The sequence below is a fragment of the Zeus faber genome (genome assembly GCF_960531495.2).
Source record: "Zeus faber genome assembly, chromosome: 2".
Taxonomy (NCBI): domain Eukaryota; kingdom Metazoa; phylum Chordata; class Actinopteri; order Zeiformes; family Zeidae; genus Zeus; species Zeus faber.
The window spans coordinates 25,512,842-25,533,175 of NC_137189.1; the positions used below are offsets into that span (position 1 = coordinate 25,512,842).

At 42.2% G+C, this 20,334-nt stretch overlaps 2 protein-coding genes across 2 annotated transcripts; both read left to right on the top strand.

Moving 5' to 3' along the window:
- Positions 1-1,545: 1,545 nt before the first annotated feature.
- Positions 1,546-11,802, top strand: LOC307244107 (actin-related protein 3-like). Its single transcript, XM_080019148.1, has 12 exons — positions 1,546-1,676; positions 2,373-2,428; positions 2,993-3,117; positions 4,283-4,393; positions 6,523-6,618; positions 6,703-6,810; positions 7,244-7,387; positions 7,882-8,055; positions 8,726-8,818; positions 9,181-9,306; positions 9,406-9,489; positions 10,127-11,802. Exons 1-12 carry the CDS (start codon positions 1,633-1,635, stop codon positions 10,220-10,222), a joined length of 1,257 nt encoding a protein of 418 aa, XP_079875274.1. The 5' UTR covers positions 1,546-1,632; the 3' UTR covers positions 10,223-11,802.
- A 280-nt stretch (positions 11,803-12,082) lies between these two features.
- On the top strand, positions 12,083-18,523 carry LOC307244576 (transmembrane protein 182-like). Its single transcript, XM_080019810.1, has 6 exons — positions 12,083-12,147; positions 13,831-14,090; positions 15,645-15,741; positions 16,102-16,230; positions 16,314-16,451; positions 16,828-18,523. Exons 2-6 carry the CDS (start codon positions 13,929-13,931, stop codon positions 17,070-17,072), a joined length of 771 nt encoding a protein of 256 aa, XP_079875936.1. The 5' UTR covers positions 12,083-12,147; positions 13,831-13,928; the 3' UTR covers positions 17,073-18,523.
- The last annotated feature ends 1,811 nt before the right edge of the window (positions 18,524-20,334 follow it).

Here is a 20,334-nt window from a genome sequence, read left to right on the forward strand (position 1 = left end):
CCTCCAGTTTCCTCCCAGTCTGCTCGGGGCTGGAGTACTTTTTATAGGAGAGGTGAAATAAGTACTCACAGCTTTTACTAAAGTAAAACTGCAAATATTCTGACACAAAATGACTAGTCAAAGTGAAAGTACCCCATTGACAAAAGTAAAAGTCTCTAAGCTCTCCCTCTTAAATGTACTGTTAGTATCACATGTTAAAGTTATTGTCATATCCAGTGCCCTAATATAACATAATATAATGCATTATGAAGTAACACTGTGCCTTTTTTCACACACTAATATGAATCCTCATTTTTTTTTATCATGACTATGTTGTAAATTAGATTTCTAAGTATAGAAATTTGAAATGTAGTAGAGAAAAAGTTTATATTTTATTGCTTCATACTGACTGTCACCCTCAAGCAGCTCAGGTACGAAAATGAGAAAATGAAATATGTGTGTGTGTGTGTGTGTGTGTGTGTGTGTGTGTGTGTGTGTGTGTGTGTGTGTGTGTGTGTGTGTGTGTGTGTGTGTGTATATATATATTTAACCTGTGCTGTCAGCATGCTGAGCATACAACACTGAGTATTCGTGCCATTGCATCTAGGACAGAGTTTGTCTGCAAGTGGAGCTCAACTTTTCAACCTGCAATGCAACTCTTTATTCATTCTTTAACCATCAAGAACTGCTGCAATAACTCTGTCCTGTGGACGACCTGGGGTTCCACAAAACCTGTTTTTGACACAAAACCACCACTTATCCCCCTCTTTGGAGAACGATCTTACCATGTTTTGGTCTTTAAACAACTTATCATCATTACTACTCCAAGAGGGGGAGAATCACCACAGGCGACACAAATAAACATAGAACCAAAGAACAACATGTACATAGAAAAACGTAAACATGGAAACATCGGACGACATCATGTGTCAACGAAACAGAGTTAATTAGGTCCAGTACAATTGGGCATGTGGCCTCTTCCTGTGATAGCAATGGCTGTAAATAAGGGAGGAAAGGAGAAGGATTTAATCAGGAGGGTGTTTGGGGGTGAGTTGGTGTGTGTGTGTGTGTGTGTGTGTGTGTGTGTGTGTGTGTGTGTGTGTGTGTGTGTGTGTGTGTGTGTGTGTGTGCGTGCGTGCGTGCGTGCGTGCGTGCGTGCGTGCGTGCGTGCGTGTGTGTGTCCACCAGTGGGTGCACAGGACTTGTCCCAATTGGTTCTGGTGTATAAGGTTGGTATTATATCGTAGCAGCGGAAAAGGCCCCGCGGCCACCCCTGAGTACCGCAGCCGTACAGGACACGGCCGCAGGAAAGCCCCAAGCACCCTGCCCTGCAGCCACAGAAGACCCCCCCCCCAGCCCCAGCCCCGAGAGAAGCCGGTGTACTCTTGGTAATTGCGACTGAAACTGCGGGGCGGAGGGGTGCGAGTCTTTATTTAATAAAACCCAATTCCCACACTGTGAGTGCAGCCTCCGGCCACTAGGTGGCGGAAAGTTCCGCCACACAGCAGAGGAAGAATAGAACCCGGAAGTGTCACTCCCTCTGCTTAGTGTCCATTCAGCCTTTAGCTCGTTTGACCGAATGATTTGCTGAAATATTCCGCTTCTTCACGGACAATCGGTTTATTCCTCCGCGTGTTGAGGTGAAAAGGGAGCATGGCGGGTCGGTTACCGGCCTGTGTGGTGGACTGCGGCACCGGGTGAGTCAGGGCTAACAGCGTTGGCCTAGCACCCATTGACACGGGCAGCGGCTGTCAACCTGGCAGCGGGGCTCACCCTGGCTCCACGGAGTCATTGAACTCAAGTCATCCAACAAAATGTTGCATCGCTCGTTGTGGAAGTTAATGTTTGACCTCGATGTTTGTAATATCATAACTGAACAGTGTCGGCGTGATCTGGGCAGGAATCCAAGTTACTTCCTGGACCCGAAACAAGGTTTCTCAGCAGAATAGAATTCGTGGAATATTTGTAATAGAATGTATATGTTTGTATTTATTTATTTGTTAGAACACACACAACGTTTATTCTCTCTTTTTTTTTTTTTTTTTTTTCCCAATTCATATTTTTTTTATTTTATTTTAATATTATTAACATTGGGAGCATACTTTTTTCTTTTTTTACCAAAGTTAACCGAAAATTGAATAAAATATATACAATATATACAAAATAAAAGCCATATGTGGGTAAAGGTAAAAACGGCATATATGTACATAGGAAATTGACTATATTTCCATATATATTGTTCAATATCCTTTTATAATTCTGATCTGTCTTAACGCGCCTTTGACAATTTGTTTTGACTGGAAGTTTTGTCCCATTAATAATATTTAAAGTGGCACAAAGTGAAATTGTGTTTTCCTATGAAAGCGCTTGTAATTCCCCTGTTTCCCCTGCAGATACACAAAGATCGGCTATGCAGGGAACTCAGAACCACAGTTTATTATTCCTTCATGTGAGTACTTTGAAGCTGGGTGACCGCCGCTCGATTGTGTGCGTTTTGAGAGTTCTGAGGTAGCTTCAGGGCTGTTTTCTAGGTCCTTGAAGTGCTTGAATTTCATCCTCAGAGATGTAGGTACTGGAATACCTTGAAAATAGGTCATTCTGTGCTTAAGTACCCCCTGGTTTTGTTATTCAAATCGTAACGTAATAAAACTTTTGACATAGATGATGCCAAGGAATTGTACATTAAATCCAGCATGGTTGGAAATAGACACTTCTAATAGTAGATAACAATGACATTAATAATAGATGTATGAATATACTAATATAAATAATAGACAATGAGATTATAAGGTTATATTTTAATTAATAATTATTTTCCTTGAAAATGAAGAACTTGTACTTAAAAAAGCACTTGAGTCCTTGAATTTCATTTTAATGCCAAAACTAACCCTGATTTCCATATATTTTGTCTGTGTTGCCTTTGGCTGAAATCTCTGTAACTCAGTACATCTTTAAATCTTGGTCAATGGTCTGAGGCGGCATCCTGACGCTCGGCGTGTTTCACCGTCCTCAGGTATTGCCATCAAAGAGTCGGCGAAGGTGGGTGACCAGTCCCAGCGCAGGATGGTGAAGGGCGTGGACGACCTGGACTTCTTCATCGGGGACGAAGCCATCGAGAAACCTTCCTACTCCACCAAGGTGGGAGGGGGGCACATTTATATCACCACTTAATACAGTCTATCTCAAAGTCCACCACTGCTGCACTGCTCTTTGTGAATACAAAAAATGACCTTCAGGACTTTTGTCATTTCTCATACTTTAGCCTTATTTTATTTCACTATCCTAAATTAAAGATGTACCAGGAATAGAAAATCGATCCTGTCTGTCTGATTGACAAGTAGCATAAATATGTTTTATATACAGCTTTGTGGAAATCAGAAGCTAGTTCTTTCCGAATTATGACACAACGATTTGTGGCATTTCATAGAAACTACAATGAAAGACTAAGCCGGACGGTTGTTATCACTAGAGATGCACCGATCCACTGTTTTTCAGTAATGATCCAATTCCCATACATATATGCCAATACCGATGCTGACTGCAGCTCTAGATCAGAGCGATCTTTTCTTCAAACAAAGTAAATAAAAACTGTAGATGTATTTAATTTACTTCGTTTCCTGCTGCTGCTCCGCTGTTGAACCGATCGCAAATCCCGCCCGCGTTCTCACGGCCCGGTGTTGGGTGCCCCGCGGACCGTGCCGGGCGGAAGACTAGATGACATTCCATCGGTGATAGTCGGGGTTTACTTTCCACTTTCATCGCCACATATGTGGAATTACTGGACATTCTGGTCAAAGGCGCACTCACTTGTGAACACAGTGAAACTCCAACTGCCACTTCCTATTGGTACATTGAGCTGGGTTGAATTCTCTTAAATTAGCGAAATAAATCCTGTTTTCATGGTCCAGCGCATGCTATGGAATGGAATTTGGATCGGTGTGTGGATTGGCTACTTCAGTCCTATATCCGATGAGTGAACGACGTCAGTATCGGCGCCTGATACCGATATTGTATTGGACTGGTCTGGTCCCATCTCTAGTTATCACTAAATAACCTCCTTTAGAGAGATACAAGACCTAGTCACCTTGTCGGTTATTTTGAGTTGTGGGTTGCTGCCAGCTACTTAGTTTTTTAAAAATAAAAATAGTTGGTGAATATTACTGTATATGATAAATGTAGGAATGAATTTTTATATATATATATATATATATATATATCATAATAGAACACAGATATCATGGATGAATTCTGGGCCTAAATTATTTTCAAAAACATGTTTCTGTTTCCTTTTGTTTTCCCCCAGTGGCCAATCCGTCATGGCATTGTGGAGGACTGGGACCTGATGGAGCGCTACATGGAGCAGATCATCTTCAAGTACCTGCGGGCGGAGCCTGAAGATCACTACTTCCTGTTGGTACGGTCCACGCAAAAACAGTGCACGTACTTTATCTGCCTAAAATACTACCATGTGGTTAACATTTAACTTAAACCGAGAAAAAAAGTGGAGAGATCTCATAACTCACCATCATTAGTGGAGTTAAGTAAATATGTACAGTGGGGCAAAAAAGTATTTAGTCAGCCACCAATTGCGCAAGTTCTCCCACTTAAAAAGATGAGAGAGGCCTGTAATTTTCATCATAGGTTCACCTCAACTATGAGAGACAAAATGAGAAAAAAAAATCCAGAAAATCACATTGTCAGATTTTTAAAGAATTTATTTGCAAATTATGGTGGAAATAAGTATTTGGTCAATAACAAAAGTTCATCTCAATACTTTGTTATATACCCTTTGTTTGCAATGACAGAGGTCAAACGTTTTCTGTAAGTCTTCACAAGGTTTTCACACACTGTTGCTGGTATTTTGGCCCATCCCTCCATGCAGATCTCCTCTGGAGCAGTGATGTTTTGGGGCTGTCGCTGGGCAACACGGACTTTCAACTCCCTCCAAAGATTTTCTATAAAGTTGAGATCTGGAGACTAGCTAGGCCACTCCAGGATCTTGAAATGCTTCTTACGAAGCCACTCCTTTGTTGCCCGGGCGGTGTGTTTGGGATCATTGTCATGCTGAAAGACCCAGCCACGTTTCATCTTCAATGCCCTTGCTGATGGAAGGAGGTTTTCACTCAAAATCTCACGATACATGGCCCCATTCCTTCTTTCCTTTACACGAATCAGTCGTCCTGGTCCCTTTGCAGAAAACCAGCCCCAAAGCATGATGTTTCCACCCCCATGCTTCACAGTAGGTATGGTGTTCTTTGGATGCAACTCAGCTTTCTTTCTCCTCCAAACACGACAAGTTGAGTTTTTACCAAAAAGTTCTATTTTGGTTTCATCTGACCATATGACATTCTCCCAATCCTCTTCTGGATCATCCAAATGCTCTCTAGCAAACTTCAGACGGGCCTGGACATGTACTGGCTTAAGCAGGGGGACACGTCTGGCACTGCAGGATTTGAGTCCCTGGCGGCGTAGTGTGTTACTGATGGTAGCCTTTGTTACTTTGGTCCCAGCTCTCTGCAGGTCATTCACTAGGTCCCCCCGTGTGGTTCTGGGATGTTTGCTCACCGTTCTTGTGATCATTTTGACCCCACGGGGTGAGATCTTGCGTGGAGCCCCAGATCGAGGGAGATTATCAGTGGTCTTGTATGTCTTCCATTTTCTAATAATTGCTCCCACAGTTGATTTCTTCACAACAAGCTGCTGACCTATTGCAGATTCAGTCTTCCCAGCCTGGTGCAGGTCTACAATTTTGTTTCTGGTGTCCTTTGACAGCTCTTTGGTCTTGGCCATAGTGGAGTTTGGAGTGTGACTGTTTGAGGTTGTGGACAGGTGTCTTTTATACTGATAAGGAGTTCAAACAGGTGCCATTAATACAGGTAACGAGTGGAGGACAGAGGAGCCTCTTAAAGAAAAAGTTACAGGTCTGTGAAAGCCAGAAATCTTGCTTGTTTGTAGGTGACCAAATACTTATTTTACCGAGGAATTTACCAATTAATTCATTAAAAATCCTACGATGTGATTTCCTGGATTCTTTCCCCCCATTCTGTCTCTCATAGTCGAAGTGTACCTATGATGAAAATAACAGGCCTCTCTCATCTTTTTAAGTGGGAGAACTTGCACAATTGGTGGCTGACTAAATACTTTTTTGCCCCACTGTATGTTCTGTGTCGAAAACAATACATTGAAATCTGTTTAAAAAAAAAAAAAAAAAAGAAGAATACTTTTTTTTTGCCGCAGATCCCCTACATTTCCTTTGATTAATCCTCGGGTCCTCCCTGCCTTGAACTTAGACCCTCCTCTAACGACGTAATATCAGATTTTGTCTGTTGTCATTTGATGTTTATTATTTTTTTTTTATTTCTCTTGCCTCACAAGTTAGCATCTGATTTATATCTCAGTGTCCTCTAGAGCAATGATTCTCAACCCGGGGGTCAGGGGACTCCCAGGACGTCCTCCCAGGGGGTCCCCAGCCAAAGAAATCACCTTAAACTTGAGCGTTGCTTCATGTACACGTGGTGGTGTTTCCTGGTTCCTCTCTCTCAGACAGAACCTCCTCTCAACACTCCGGAGAACAGGGAGTACACGGCAGAGATCATGTTCGAGTCCTTCAACGTACCGGGCCTCTACATCGCTGTGCAGGTGAGTCCCTGAACACAGGGGGACGCTGGCGCGTGGGCTGTTGATCTGGTGTGATTAAACAGTCCTTCCGTCCTGTCCCCCCAGGCCGTCCTGGCCCTGGCCGCCTCCTGGACGTCTCGGCAAATCGGGGAGCGCACGCTGACTGGGACAGTCATCGACAGCGGGGACGGAGTCACGCACGTCATCCCAGTGGTGAGGTTAAAAAAAAAATCTCTATAATATAAATGGAGATATGTTTGTATAGAGCAAGATATAGAGATGTGTATATAAAGTAAAATACAAGTATAGATATGTGATGAGTAGATGCAGGGCTCACAGTGGTTATTTCTGAACTTGGCTGAAAACATATTTCTTATCTTTCATACAAAAAAACTATTCCTTTCTTTTTGAATGCACAGCACTGTATACAAATAAATACAATTTATATCCAGATTTGATGATCATAATCATCACAATATTATGAGGTGATGATATTTGGACAGAAGTGTAGAAATAGAGACATTAGATAGTTTCTAGACCTACACCTCAGTCACTTGATGGCTAGACGGACAGGACAAGTACATGGAGGTAAAAAGAAGAAAAGATGAATATCCTACCAATCGTAGTAACGCAGCGCCCCCTGCAGGCGGAAGGCTACGTGATCGGCAGCTGCATCAAGCACATCCCCATCGCCGGGCGGGACATCACCTACTTCATCCAGCAGCTGCTGAGGGAGCGGGAGGTGGGCATCCCCCCGGAGCAGTCCCTGGAGACCGCCAAGGCTGTGAAGGTCAGCTCCGCCCCAAACCCAACACCACCTTCTGGGTTCTTCCTCACGCCAAATCAAAAAGGAATCTCCTTTGTCCACATCAAAAATATCTCAAGATATTGCAATTTGTAACCGCCTCTACCATGTCTCCCCTCACAAGACGTAAGATAAACAAAAAACCTGTGAGGTTTTTTTGTCACGCCGTCACCATGTTTAGCTGACAGAGTGTTAATATAAATACAGTACATGTGCGGGTCATGAAAAGTCCTGGAAAATTATTTCTTGGAGACGCTGGGAACCCTGCGTTTGCTTGGGGCTATTTTTATTTACCGTGCGGTTCTCAGTGTGACCACTAGAAGTCAGTGTAGGATATACAAATTTCTCAAATAAAACTTGTATGAATATTAAACCTTTAAAAGTAATTCAATTGTCTCGAATTTGAATTGATGTTGGGGCTCCAGAACACACTGAAGCTTGCGCTATATTATTCTTATTGTTGTTATTCTCTATTTCAGGAGCGTTTCAGCTACGTGTGCCCGGACCTGGTGAAGGAGTTCAGTAAGTACGACAGCGACGGCTCCAAGTGGATCAAGCAGTACACCGGCCTCAACGCCATCAGCAAGAAGGAGTTCACCATAGACGTGGGCTACGAGCGGTTCCTGGGGCCGGAGATCTTCTTCCACCCTGAGGTTCCTTACTCTCACTTTATACACAGATCAGCCTTAGATTTAACTCATTTACTTTCCTCATCGTAAGGGTTTGAGTTTGTGCCAAAGACGGCGCCAAGACCCATCTCGGACTCGGGGCCGAATGCGATCGGCTTGTTTGTCGCTTCAAAAGCAATTTTAGACAGATTTCAGATGATTTTGAGTCCTGAGGGTCCCACCTTCAGAAAAGTCAACTCATTTAACAGTACAATAAACCCCAAAAAATAATAGGTTGGTTGTATATTGTTGCTTGTGAAGTTTGTTTTTGGTTTATTGTATATTCATTAAAAACGTGAATTCTATTGATGACGTGTCTTTTGAAACATTTCCTTGGATCAATTTAAAGATTATCTTCTGTCCCTAAAACTGTATTTGTAAATTGTAAATATTTGCCTTAAGACTATGGCTTTAAGAAATTGAAGCAATTTTGACCCTAAATCCAATCGTTTTCCCCAGAAACCTCTCGAAACGCCCTCTTGAAGATTTAGTTGTATCTGATGTGGCAGTAGGGCTGGCTATTAAGAACAATTTAAACAATAGAATTTCATCGTTTCAGGGTATCGGTTCATTATTACTTTGATCCGGCCCGACTTAGAATCCCTCAGACGTGTCCTGTTTAGAAACCCGCTGGTTCTGCTCTGCTCCACCTCAGTTCGCCAACCCAGACTTCACGCAGCCAATCTCGGAGGTGGTGGACGAGGTGATCCAGCACTGCCCCATCGACGTCCGACGCCCGCTCTACAAGGTCAGCCCAGTTTTACTCTTGTTGCCTTTTCTTTCTTTTTTTTCTTTCTTTTTTTTTTTTTTTTGGAGACAATTGTTGAATTCCAATCGACTGTCCAAATTACTGTCTAAATTAGTGCTAGGTTAAAAAAAAAAAAAAGTTAGGTGTTTTACTCGGATAAAATTCTATTGTTTCACTTTCTGAATTGATGAAGTCCCGCAGCCATTTTCCACTTATTCAGCAATTTCAGAGTTTTAGGGGATTTTCAGAAAATCCAAATTCAAATGAAAAAGTAATCAATGACTACTGATTGGCAATGAGTATGGAAAGGTGTGACTGCTAGATAATGGACTCTCCCTCCCTCCCTCCCCGTGTGGCCTCAGAACGTGGTTCTGTCCGGAGGCTCCACCATGTTCAGGGACTTTGGCCGCCGCCTGCAGAGAGACCTGAAGAGGACGGTGGACGGACGGCTGAAGATCAGCGAGGAGCTGAGCGGAGGAAAGCTCAAGGTGAGAGAGGACGGAGGGAGTAATTAGAACATGGACGATGCTCGAGATCGTTTAGAGGTCTCGGCGTACAGTAACAAAGTGGCGTCCTGGTGTTTTCAGCCGAAGCCCATCGACGTGCAGGTGATCACGCACCACATGCAGCGTTACGCCGTCTGGTTTGGAGGCTCCATGCTGGCTTCTACCGTGAGTATCCACTTATACACCTGAGGATTGACTGCTTTTATACATTCCGAATAATGGGCCCATGCAAAATAAAGGAAAAGAAAGTAGAAAATAGTTGACCAAAGTCCAAAATGTGAAAGATTACGAGGGGACTTGCTGCGTCAATGCAAGAAATAATTGATTTAATCCTTCAAAAATTGTGTGAAGCGTTCTGTATGTCAGGAAGCATTTTGTCTGGCTTTAGCTTTTTATTTCTACCCCTTTTAGCTTCTTTGCTTTAATAAAGGGCCTTTTTATTTCTTGATCGAAAACACTTTAGTCACTTTCCCACCAAAGTACTAGAACTAACGTAGGAGCCATTTAGGGCCATTACGAAAAAAGCTGAATGCATTTAATAAACACGTGAAACTTGAATTTAAAACTCAGTTTAGAGCTTGAATGAAGGTGGTCATTCCTCAGCGAATGATCTTCAATCGTTAGTTCTATTAAATTATTAGTCTCAAATCTTGCACTACTCCAAGCAATTCTCAAAAAATTCTCACAATAATCCTCACATTAGTTAATACGAAAATGTAGTATTATTATTATTTTATTTATTATTTATTATTAATTGACAATTAATTGTCACCTAAAATGTGTCTGTCTCTGAATTTGTCAGCCGGAGTTTTACCAAGTGTGCCACACCAAGAAGGACTATGAGGAGATCGGGCCGAGCATCTGCCGCCACAACCCCGTGTTTGGCGTTATGTCGTAGTGGGGGGCGGGGGGGCAGTGCCATGAGATATGAGGGGCGGAGCTCCACCCGACCACCACAAGACGGATGCGCCGGAGCGACGAACCTCCGCAGGGAAGCTCCGTCAAAGAGATCGAGGACCAAAACCAACACAGCGGTTTATAGAAAAGAAACGGAGAAGAGGCGACCTCCCCTCAAAGGTTTACTGCACCCAGTTCAAAGGGAAACTCCAGTTTTTTTGGGGGGGAAATTGGCGTCTAATCTATTCAGAGAAGCGGGTGCGTGCTCAACACAGCAGCTCAACATAAGGCTGCAGATGGGATGAACTAGTCTAGCTCCTGGGAAATTTTCTCATAAAACTGGAGCTTCCCTTTAAGACGAGGTGATTGGAAACCAGAAAATGGGGGGGAAAAAAAACAAACAAAAAAAAAACAAAAACGAATGAGCGTTAATTTCTATGTGCCTGATGATTATTGTAATTTTTTTTCTGCTCACAGGGTTTGAATCTGATCTCGATCTGAAAAATTACTTTATACAGTAACTGTACTATGTCGCCGTGTACTGTTTGGTTTGTGGTTTCTGCCAAATTCTCTAAAGGATGAATCAAAACTTGGTGTGGGGAGTGACTCCACTTCTCAGAACACCGTTGGTGTTTGACTGTTTTTTTGAGACAGTTCAAGTGGATTTTTGGGGGCGTGACATTCACAAGGTCTAACTTTGCTTATTAATGAAATAATTTGGTAATTACTCTTGTTTTACAGTTTTCTGTTTACAGATCTGGGGCTTGGGGGCAATTTATCTTTCTTCTTGTACTATTCCACAAAGCATCGGGGGGAAATATTTCTTTTAAAATGGTTTCAGGCGACGATAAGTAAGCCCAAATATTCCCCTTCAGATGATCTGTAACACAATAACGCCCCCCCCCCCGTCAAAACAGAACTGTGTAATTCATATTCACATTGTCTTCTGTTTTAATTTTTCTTAATTTCAGCGCTTTGTCGCCATTTTCCTTTATGTATAATTATTATAATCTGTTAAACACACATGTTATTCTGGGGAGTAAAAATCCTGAATATATATATATATATATATATATATATATATATACGTACGTACGTTCTGTTTTGAATGACTGTTGTAGGACCATCACTGTTGCCTCGATAACCATGTACTGTACTTTATACTGGATAACTTAGTGTATGTTATACTGGATAACTTAGTGTATGGTATACTAATTAACCTACTGTACGTTATACTGGATAACTTACTGTATGTTATGTTGGATAACTTTCTGTACATTATACTGAATAACTTGGTGTAAGTTATACTGGTTAACCAACTGTAGGTTATACTGGATAACTTGGTCTAAGTTCTACTGGTTAACCAACTGTAGGTTATACTGGATAACTTGGTGTAAGTTATACAGGTTATCCTACTGTAAGTTATACTGGACTTATATATACTTGGGGTACATTATGCTCAACAACCTACTGTATTGTTAGCCAGGATAACCTACTGTAAGTTATACTGGATAACCTCGTACTGTACCAAATGTGGATTTCAATGCTGGCATTCCAATAAAGGCCGAGGAGATGTTTCTACTACTGTGACTGTCAAGTATTTTCATAAAGCATGGCAGGGTTAGCGGTTCAATTCCTGAGGGCAAGGCACCAACACTGCAGGTTTAGGGGTTCTGTTCCCTGTGCAGATTTGGTTTTGTTGGAATACTAGTTGGTTCTACATTGTGATTCTGTGTAAAACTTCTCTAAAGATAGCTGGACGCTACACTGCTATTTCTGTGCTCCAGGACTCAGTAACCCTAACCCAGTGTGACGCGGCGCTGTATTTCCATCGGACCACTGCATGAGCACGTCTGCTCAGCTTAGAAAGAGGGTTTTCCTTGGACAGCGTGCAGTCGGGGCAGTTATCTCCCTCCTTTGGTGAAAGTAAGTGACCAACTAATAAAAAGAGGATTAGATGTTTATTATTGTTATAGAGTGGTGAAAGAAGTACTCAGACCTTTTACACTATGAGTAAAGTGCATTAACGTAAGTGGTTCTTTCGCTCAATCGCAAGTTACTACAGCCTACAATAGTTTGCTATCTAGCCGTGGCGCCCTCGTCCAGCAAATGCCAGCGCCATGCGCTCCTGGGCAGTTTGTTATTGTCCAGGCTCCTACGAGCCCGAGGAGCAGGGTGCCGCTCCCCAGGAGCGCACGGAGCTGGGGGAGTCACCACTCTCCCCGCAACAAATATCTAATTTTCTCATGTTCCATTTTTAACTTCAGAACAAAATCAAAATAAAGAAAAACAGCCTGTTAATGGTTTTCTGATTTTGGATTTGTATATGTACTGTATGGGTTGGATTAGTGGTATTTACACTTGAGAGGCTGCACCTCTCCCGCGGTTGAGCGCAGTTTCAGCATCTTCAGCTGACACGCTCCAGCGTCTCAGAGCAAAGGGAACTGCCTTTTTTTTTTTTTTTTTTTTTTTTTATTAATAATTTCAAAACATAATTTTGTGTTCTTGATTTTTTTAAAATCATTAACATTTGGCAGGGTGTTGAATAACCCATTTTTCTGTAGTGTGACTAACTCAGAACACCTGTTTATTGTTGCTTTATAGGGACTTTAAATGAACTTAGTCTAGGGGATTAAAACAGTCTCATAAGCATTCACAAACAAATGTCAAGTTTGTAACTCGTAAAACGCAATGCACAAATAAGTGCAGAGTGATTTGTATCTGTAGATCTGTATCTGTGCCTCTAATTTACAACTTGTATATCATAATCTGTATGTACACTTAGCATTCCTAAATGGAAATGTATTTGCACCTATCCATGTGGATTATTTTGATTCTGTTCTATCGTGCAAATCCACGAATGCAGGGAGCTAGGACTCGTAAAATGTCATTTGACTCGTGTCTCGTAAAACACAATGCACAAATAAATTCCGAGTGATTTGTACCTGTATCTGTGCTTCTAATTTACAACTTGTATATCATCATCTGTACGTACATCATCTGTATGAAAGCACTGGGTTTTCCCTGGACTTGTGAATTTTTGTTGTGCTACACACATCGCAGTAAAACGGTCTCAAAACTACTCTGCATTTATTTGTGCATTGCGTTTTACAAGTTACAAACTTGACATTTGTTTGTCAATGTTTATGAGACTGTTTTGATCCCATATTAGTCGTAGTAAAAGTACACTACTTATCATATTCGGTACCCAGATACAACAGAGCCTAATATACTTCATAAAGTATTACTGAACCTTTTATTTCGTTGCAGATGATGCTCATGCAGATCCTGATTACAATTTACAATAAAATCGCACTGGATATACTTCTGATGTATCCCATAATCCTTTTTGCTTTGTTTTTGTTTTTAAAGTAATGCTGCCAGAAAAGCTTGTTAGAATAGTATAGATATTTGAAAGTATGTAGAGTAAAAAGGATGGATATTTGAAATGTAGCCAGGTAAAATAATTCTACTAAAATAAGAAATAATTATTCCTGCACTAAGTACAGATTCTTTAAAACTGTTCTTAATTAACTTTCCACCACTGGTTTTAAAAGTTATTTGAATATCCAAGCTGAAGTTTATCTGCTTTATTCCGTCCACCTGGAGAAAGACCAAAAACAGTTGAGCATCTTAAACTCTAGAAGAACCAGCCCGCTGTGGAAAGCCATCAAAACCAGGCGGTCAACTGTTCAAAGCCCTGAGCGATGGCGGACATGTCCGGTGGCGAGCGGCGGAAGCTGCTGCTGTTCCTGGCAGCGTTCTTCGAGGCGGTGGGCGTCCTCAGCATGCTGGGCTCCGGCGGCACGGAGTTCTGGCTGCTGGGCTCCGAGTCCTGCAGCCCGGCCGGACGCCCGGACGGAGGGAAGGTATTCACCTTGCTGTGAATGTAGGTCTCATGTAAGCTCGGGGTTAAACAATCAGTTCTCCATTTTCCAACCCAGGTCTTGCTAAAATGTTGCTTCCATTGGTTCTAACTGTTCATACACAACCCGCCGAACACTTTACAGTTGGGGAAACTTACCAATCTGCTGCAGCTTCTCATTGGGCTTCAATGCAGTCCAACTAGGTCACGACATTTGGTTGATGATTACTTGATCAATTAAAATTTTTTGGTCATTCTTTGTTCATTCGATGCAAGTATACTAGCGGCATCAAATACAACTTGCAATAACACAAGTCTACAGTACCTGTTGCTGAAATACTGTCTACTAACATTGGAATATACATTTCAGGGATTCAGTTTTCCTTGACAAAACTGATGGAAACTCACATTATTCACATTTTATTTAAAGTCCCTGCAAAGCTAAAACAAATGTGTTCCGAGTGTCACACCAAAGAACTATGTTTTATTAACCATCCATCCAAACTTGGTTTCAAAATCATGAAACTACGCCGTTTACTCCAGCTGCTCTGATTCCAACCTGGTGATTATATCGTTTTAGGGGAGGGGCCTGCTCTACGTCGTCAGGTCATGATTTAGCCCCGCCCAAAAAAAAATCGGGATCAAAAAAATTACGAGAAACAGTTTAACGGTCTAACGTCACAATTCAGTTCTACAAGTATTTTCACATGTTTTCAAAAATGACTTTCTGATTTGTATCATGTGTTTAGAAACAAATCACTGAATTCACTTTACAGGGGCATTTCTGAAATTGGCTCCAAAATTACTTGAATTTGGACGGAAACACATCATGATGTCATTATTTCAGATTTGAAATAATGAGGTGAATATACTGTATAATAATTGTGACAGCAAGGGGGCAATCATTTAAACCTTATAACAGCCTTCAAAATTTCCTTTTAGAAAATGGGAAACTGACATTATAGTGGGACAATCAAATACCTAAAATAAATGGTCGCTAACCCTGGATTTAATCAGGTTTTCAGCGTTTTAATGACTCTGCTTCATTCAACATTGGAGATTAGTAAAAGGAAGTAAGAGACAAGAAACAGGAAGGTGTGTCGCTTCCTACAGTACCAACAACCTGTGGTAGCAACGTCTGACTCGTTGGCTGTACCGCGGTGATAACAAAAAATGGTTTCAAATAAAATGTGACATTACTGTTATTGAAAACATGATAAAGACAGAAAACTGCCATCACAGTATACTCTCATGTGTATAAATATTTGTTATTTTTCTCAATGAATGGTTTGCCCCATTGCACTGCATCGAAGCCCAGTGAGAAACTGCAGCAAAGTGCTAAGTTTCTCAGCAGTAAAGTGTCCAGCAGGTTGTGTATAAACAGTTAGAAATGATAGAAACGCCATAAAAAAAAAAAAATTTTAAAAAGGTTCCGGGCTGAACTGATCGTTTAAACTCGGTGGATTTTCCTTCGTGTCGCTGCTGCAGTGCAATGGCCCTGCAGAAGTTAATCGAATCTAATCCCATTTCTGTAACCGTCTTTCTCCTGGATTCCCAGGCTGTGGACAGGGAGCGGTTCTTCCATCAGGGTCTGTTCTGGCGCTGCTCGCTCCAGGCTCGGGCTGAGGAATTCTCAGTGTGGAACCTCTGGATCCGTAAGAACCTCAATGGAGAGAAACGCCTCGGGGCTCCACAAAAAAGCTCATTTGCCCCGGGCGGCAAGATTTGGGACAATATGAGCCATCTTGTGTGGTCTGATTGCCTCGTTGTCAACCAGTGCATTATACCACAGAGTCTGTTTGGAAATCTATCAATCAATCTGTTGATCACACTCAGTATAAAGTAATTGGAATTCGGCAACCATTTAGTCCACTGATGCATGGATAGCAACTTTGCAAACACCTCTCAACACTTGTGCCGGGTCCTGTGTCAGAATGTTGCCTGTCAACAACGTCCCTGCATTTGGCCGCATGGTTGCACTATAATTTTTTTTTCCCCTCCTTCCTTCCTTCCAGCCAATCAGTCGCCTGCTAAGCTCTGTAAGCCCACCTTCCTCTTCCCATTTCCGGTTTATCAGCCAATCAGCTCTCGGACCCTCCCCCAAAACCTCCCGGACCAGCCCTCAGAACCTGACACCGCCATTGGTTGGTTCACGAATCATTTCACGACACTTCCCATTAACGCTCATAATGATTGTATACAGTAACTAACTCTGCCATTGTGTCAGTCTACAGAACGTTCTGGAGCATCTTCCTTGTTGTGGGCGTGGTCGGTGTGGTGACCGGCGGCGTCACCACCATGGGCGCCGCCCCACTGGCCAGTCGCAGGCTGTACAGAGCGGGCGGGGCTCTGCTGCTCTCTGGAGGTGAGGATGGATGCGCGGGTGTTTTCTGATGTCACATGGCACGGTTCAGTTAGCTGGTAAAAAAAAAACGTTTTCAAATCTGACAATTTTCAAGTGTGAAATAAGTATGTAAGTGTTAAGACATGAATATGTACGGGTTCATGTGCGGCTCCCTACTGAATAAATTCATGCATTGATAGTTGATATTGATTAGAAATTATTTTAAAACTGGTATGTGTAGTTTAAGAGCTTCCACTGAGAACAATAGTTACAAAAATCAACAATTTACCACAATAATTACAATTGAATATAATAATAAACAATTTCCTGTTATTAATGTTTCCTGGACGTGAGTCTTCCGTCGTGGTTTCCATGTAGCGTGTCTCCCTCTCTCCAGGTCTCTCTCTCCTTGCCGTAGCTTCCATGTACGTGATATGGATTGAGGTTCTCGGCACCTTGGAGCTCTACTCCTCCGCCCGGCTCTCCTCCGGATGCTCCTCCTTCCAGCTCAGCGTCCAGCTCGGTCCCTCCTTCCTGTTGGCGCCCGTCTCCATCTTCTTCTGCTTCCTGTCCGGGCTGCTCTTCGTCCTGATCGGTCGAGACGCTCGGACGCTGGAGGATAAAGGAAGTTCGGTCCCCTGACCTGGAGCCGGTCAATGGCTGGTATAAACTAGTATATACTAGTATAATATGCTGATCTGTAATATGTAAGAGATACCATCCATCCAGACGGTCGTTATCTCGAAATAACCGACAGGTTGACCAGGTCTGGTATCATTTTGAAGGAGGTTATTTAGTGATAATGACCATCTGGCTGCACATGCTCCTGCATTGAACAGACTGATGAATAAAATAATACACTGAGAATGTTTTTTTTAACTTGTATGTCTATAGTAGTTGTATAACTAGTACGTCTAGTTTAGAGGCTTCCACTGAGAAAATTTGTCACAACAACACAGTGAACTGTTTTCCTACATATCAATAAAGTCTTGACTTTATTAACCAAAGTTTTATATAATAATCAACTATTTCCTGTTATTAACGTTAAACTGGACATGAGGCTTCCATTGTAGTACCTATGGAGCATCACCAGATGGCGTCACTAGGTAGTGTTAGCATTACCATATAGTAGGGTGATACGAGGGACGTGAAACCAGGAGAAGTTGTTGGCGTGGTCAACAGTGGTCATTATTCAGAAATAAGTGACTGCCGGTCGCCGCCGTCGACCAATCAGGACCCATGATTCCACAGAGCAGCGGGATAACTGTTAGTAGGAGTTGAACCAGTCAGCATTAGCCTACTCTCAGCAAAGGCTTCAACAAGAAAATGACAATGATATTGATTATTAGGGGTCCAACCCGTGGCTTATTGTTATTGTTATTGTTATTGTTATTGTTATTGTTCGGGCGAAAATTCTCTGAATTTTGAAGCCTAAAATGATCTGGAACACCAACCAGCATTAACACACAAAAACGGTTGAGGTGTCGTCACAAGGATCTCGTGGTTCGAATTTAATCCAAATTGATCCACATACGGAGCAGATATTATTTAAAAACCACACAACTTTGACCCCAAATATTCTGTTGCTCTGGGTTTACTGGCACGTCAGACTTCTTGTTTTAAAATGAACGAGGTAAGATTCACAGTAAGACGCTTCATCACGTCATCATATTCTTTACTATAAATGAACAGATTCCGATTGGGAATGTCCAGTTGGACCGTGTCCAGCGTGAGGCGTGGAATCTAGTGTTTCGACGTTACCAAACTATTGATCTACGTGTGTATTTATGTAGCTTCTAACCTGGTAGATGTTAGTAGATCTGTTCGATTGATATCTTAAATCTTTGGTCCACATTACTTTGCTGGAATAAGACAACAACCGAGAGACGACAGACCTGTGGGAGCCCATGTGGCGTTCAACGTAAACTTGGAAAATCGTGCGGCGTATCAGAGAACCTGGAAAACTGTGCGCACCCAACACGACTATACTGGACCTCGTGTATTGCTACCTGAAGCTATATTTATTATTATTATTATTATTATTATTATTATTTTTATTATTATTATTATTATTATTAATAAACTTTTTTTTTTTTTTTTGGAATAGATCAGATCAGATTAGATTGGAAACGTTATTAGTCACATGGCATTGTGTTCATTCATATCTATAGATCTTCTTACATCTACTCTATACTATATGTCTTCTATGCTGCACGTATCGCTCTCTGCTGTGAATATTATTGGATTATTGTATATCTGAATATGTATTTAGCTCTACATTTTAATATTTTCCTATTTTTTCTTACTTTTGCGAGCACAGTCTTTTTGACTGTCCCACTGTGTAACAAAACTGTTATTATGATCATTATTGTGATTTCGTTTCCATATTATTAAATATTAGTGTACTTTGCACTTCCCTGTGTTCTCATGTGGTTCATTTGTCAGATCTGAGCAGTAAAACACTGAGAACTTATCGTGAATTAATCTCCCACTCAGCTGAGGATAATGAATCTCAGGTTGGGAACACTCAGAATGTCGTCTCCCAATCTAATTACCACACTGAGATGTATGGAGATGTGTTCCAATGACCTCTCCGGGTGCTGAGCCAAGTCATTCAGATCTATTACAACAGATAAATTAACTGTGACAAAGTGTGCGGAGGAAGGAAAGCAGCTTGGATGAGGTGATTGAGGGTGTCTGGAAGTCCGGTCGTCAGCGGGACATGGGGTCGCATCTCTGGAATATCAGGTCAGAGCCGAGGGAATAATAAATGAGACTGTCATAATTTATTTTCTTTATTTTTCGAGAGGCAGCTCCTTAAAGACCCCCAGGATCTGGACGGCCCTTCCTGCAGTGCACAGAGCGTCCACTAGGGGGCAGTGTGGTCACATTCCCTGGGAAGGTGGAATTTGTTGTAGTTTTTCAACCCCAATAAAGAACATTTTGAGAAGGAAAAATCTCTCTCTATACAATGATAAGGAGGATTAGGGTCACATGAGCTATGAGATTAATCTGAAAATTCAGAGATTAAAGAACCGAACGTTATGTCTTCTTTTTTTTATTATTAGGGCTACATGAAAATTAGATCTCACTTTAAATTCTTACCTCTGAATTTGACTATTTGACTATTATTCTGAGTAAATTATGAGAGCAGAATAGTCAGAACTGTGTTAATATATGTTGTTTCATAACCTAATTATAGCTATTATAACTACAACAGATTTGAGATAAGATTCCTTTTTTTTCGCACGTGGACTGGAATAATGACCTTAACGTGGTGGTGTATTTGTGTGTCCCAGTGGATCTTGGGCCACTCCTATCTAGCGCCCACTCATGGCAGGTTGGCCTCAGTTGAGGAACCACACAAATAACCATTCCAAAAGACCATGACTAGATCAACGTCACCTCTCCGATGGGGAAGGAAGTGGCGCTTGTTTGGAACGTTGCCTCTCTGATGGGAAAGGAGGCGGAGCTTGTGTGGAACGTCACCTCTATGACAGGGAAACAGGCGGAGCTTGTGTGGAACATCACGTCTCTGATGGGGAAGGAGCCGGAACTTGTGTGGAACATCACCTCTCAGATGGGGAAGGAGGCGGAGCTTGTGTGGAACGTCACCTCGCCGATGGGGAAGGAGGCGGAGCTTGTGTGGAACGTCACCTCGCCGATGGGGAAGGAGGCGGAGCTTGTGTGGAACATCACGTCTCTGATGGGGAAGGAGCCGGAACTTGTGTGGAACATCACCTCTCAGATGGGGAAGGAGGCGGAGCTTGTGTGGAACGTCACCTCGCCGATGGGGAAGGAGGCGGAGCTTGTGTGGAACGTCGCCTCGCCGATGGGGAAGGAGGCGGAGCTTGTGTGGAACGTCACCTCGCCGATGGGGAAGGAGGCGGAGCTTGTGTGGAAC

Excerpts from the sequence above, each read along its gene's own strand:
- LOC307244107 (XM_080019148.1), top strand. The coding sequence starts at position 1,633 with ATGGCGGGTCGGTTACCGGCCTGTGTGGTGGACTGCGGCACCGG. Across the intron at positions 2,429-2,992 it reads ACAGTTTATTATTCCTTCAT|GTATTGCCATCAAAGAGTCG; the intron begins GTGAGTACTTTG and ends CACCGTCCTCAG. Across the intron at positions 6,619-6,702 it reads GCCTCTACATCGCTGTGCAG|GCCGTCCTGGCCCTGGCCGC; the intron begins GTGAGTCCCTGA and ends CTGTCCCCCCAG.
- LOC307244576 (XM_080019810.1), top strand. The coding sequence starts at position 13,929 with ATGGCGGACATGTCCGGTGGCGAGCGGCGGAAGCTGCTGCTGTTCCTG. Across the intron at positions 16,231-16,313 it reads AGAACCTGACACCGCCATTG|TCTACAGAACGTTCTGGAGC; the intron begins GTTGGTTCACGA and ends CCATTGTGTCAG. Across the intron at positions 16,452-16,827 it reads GGCTCTGCTGCTCTCTGGAG|GTCTCTCTCTCCTTGCCGTA; the intron begins GTGAGGATGGAT and ends CCCTCTCTCCAG.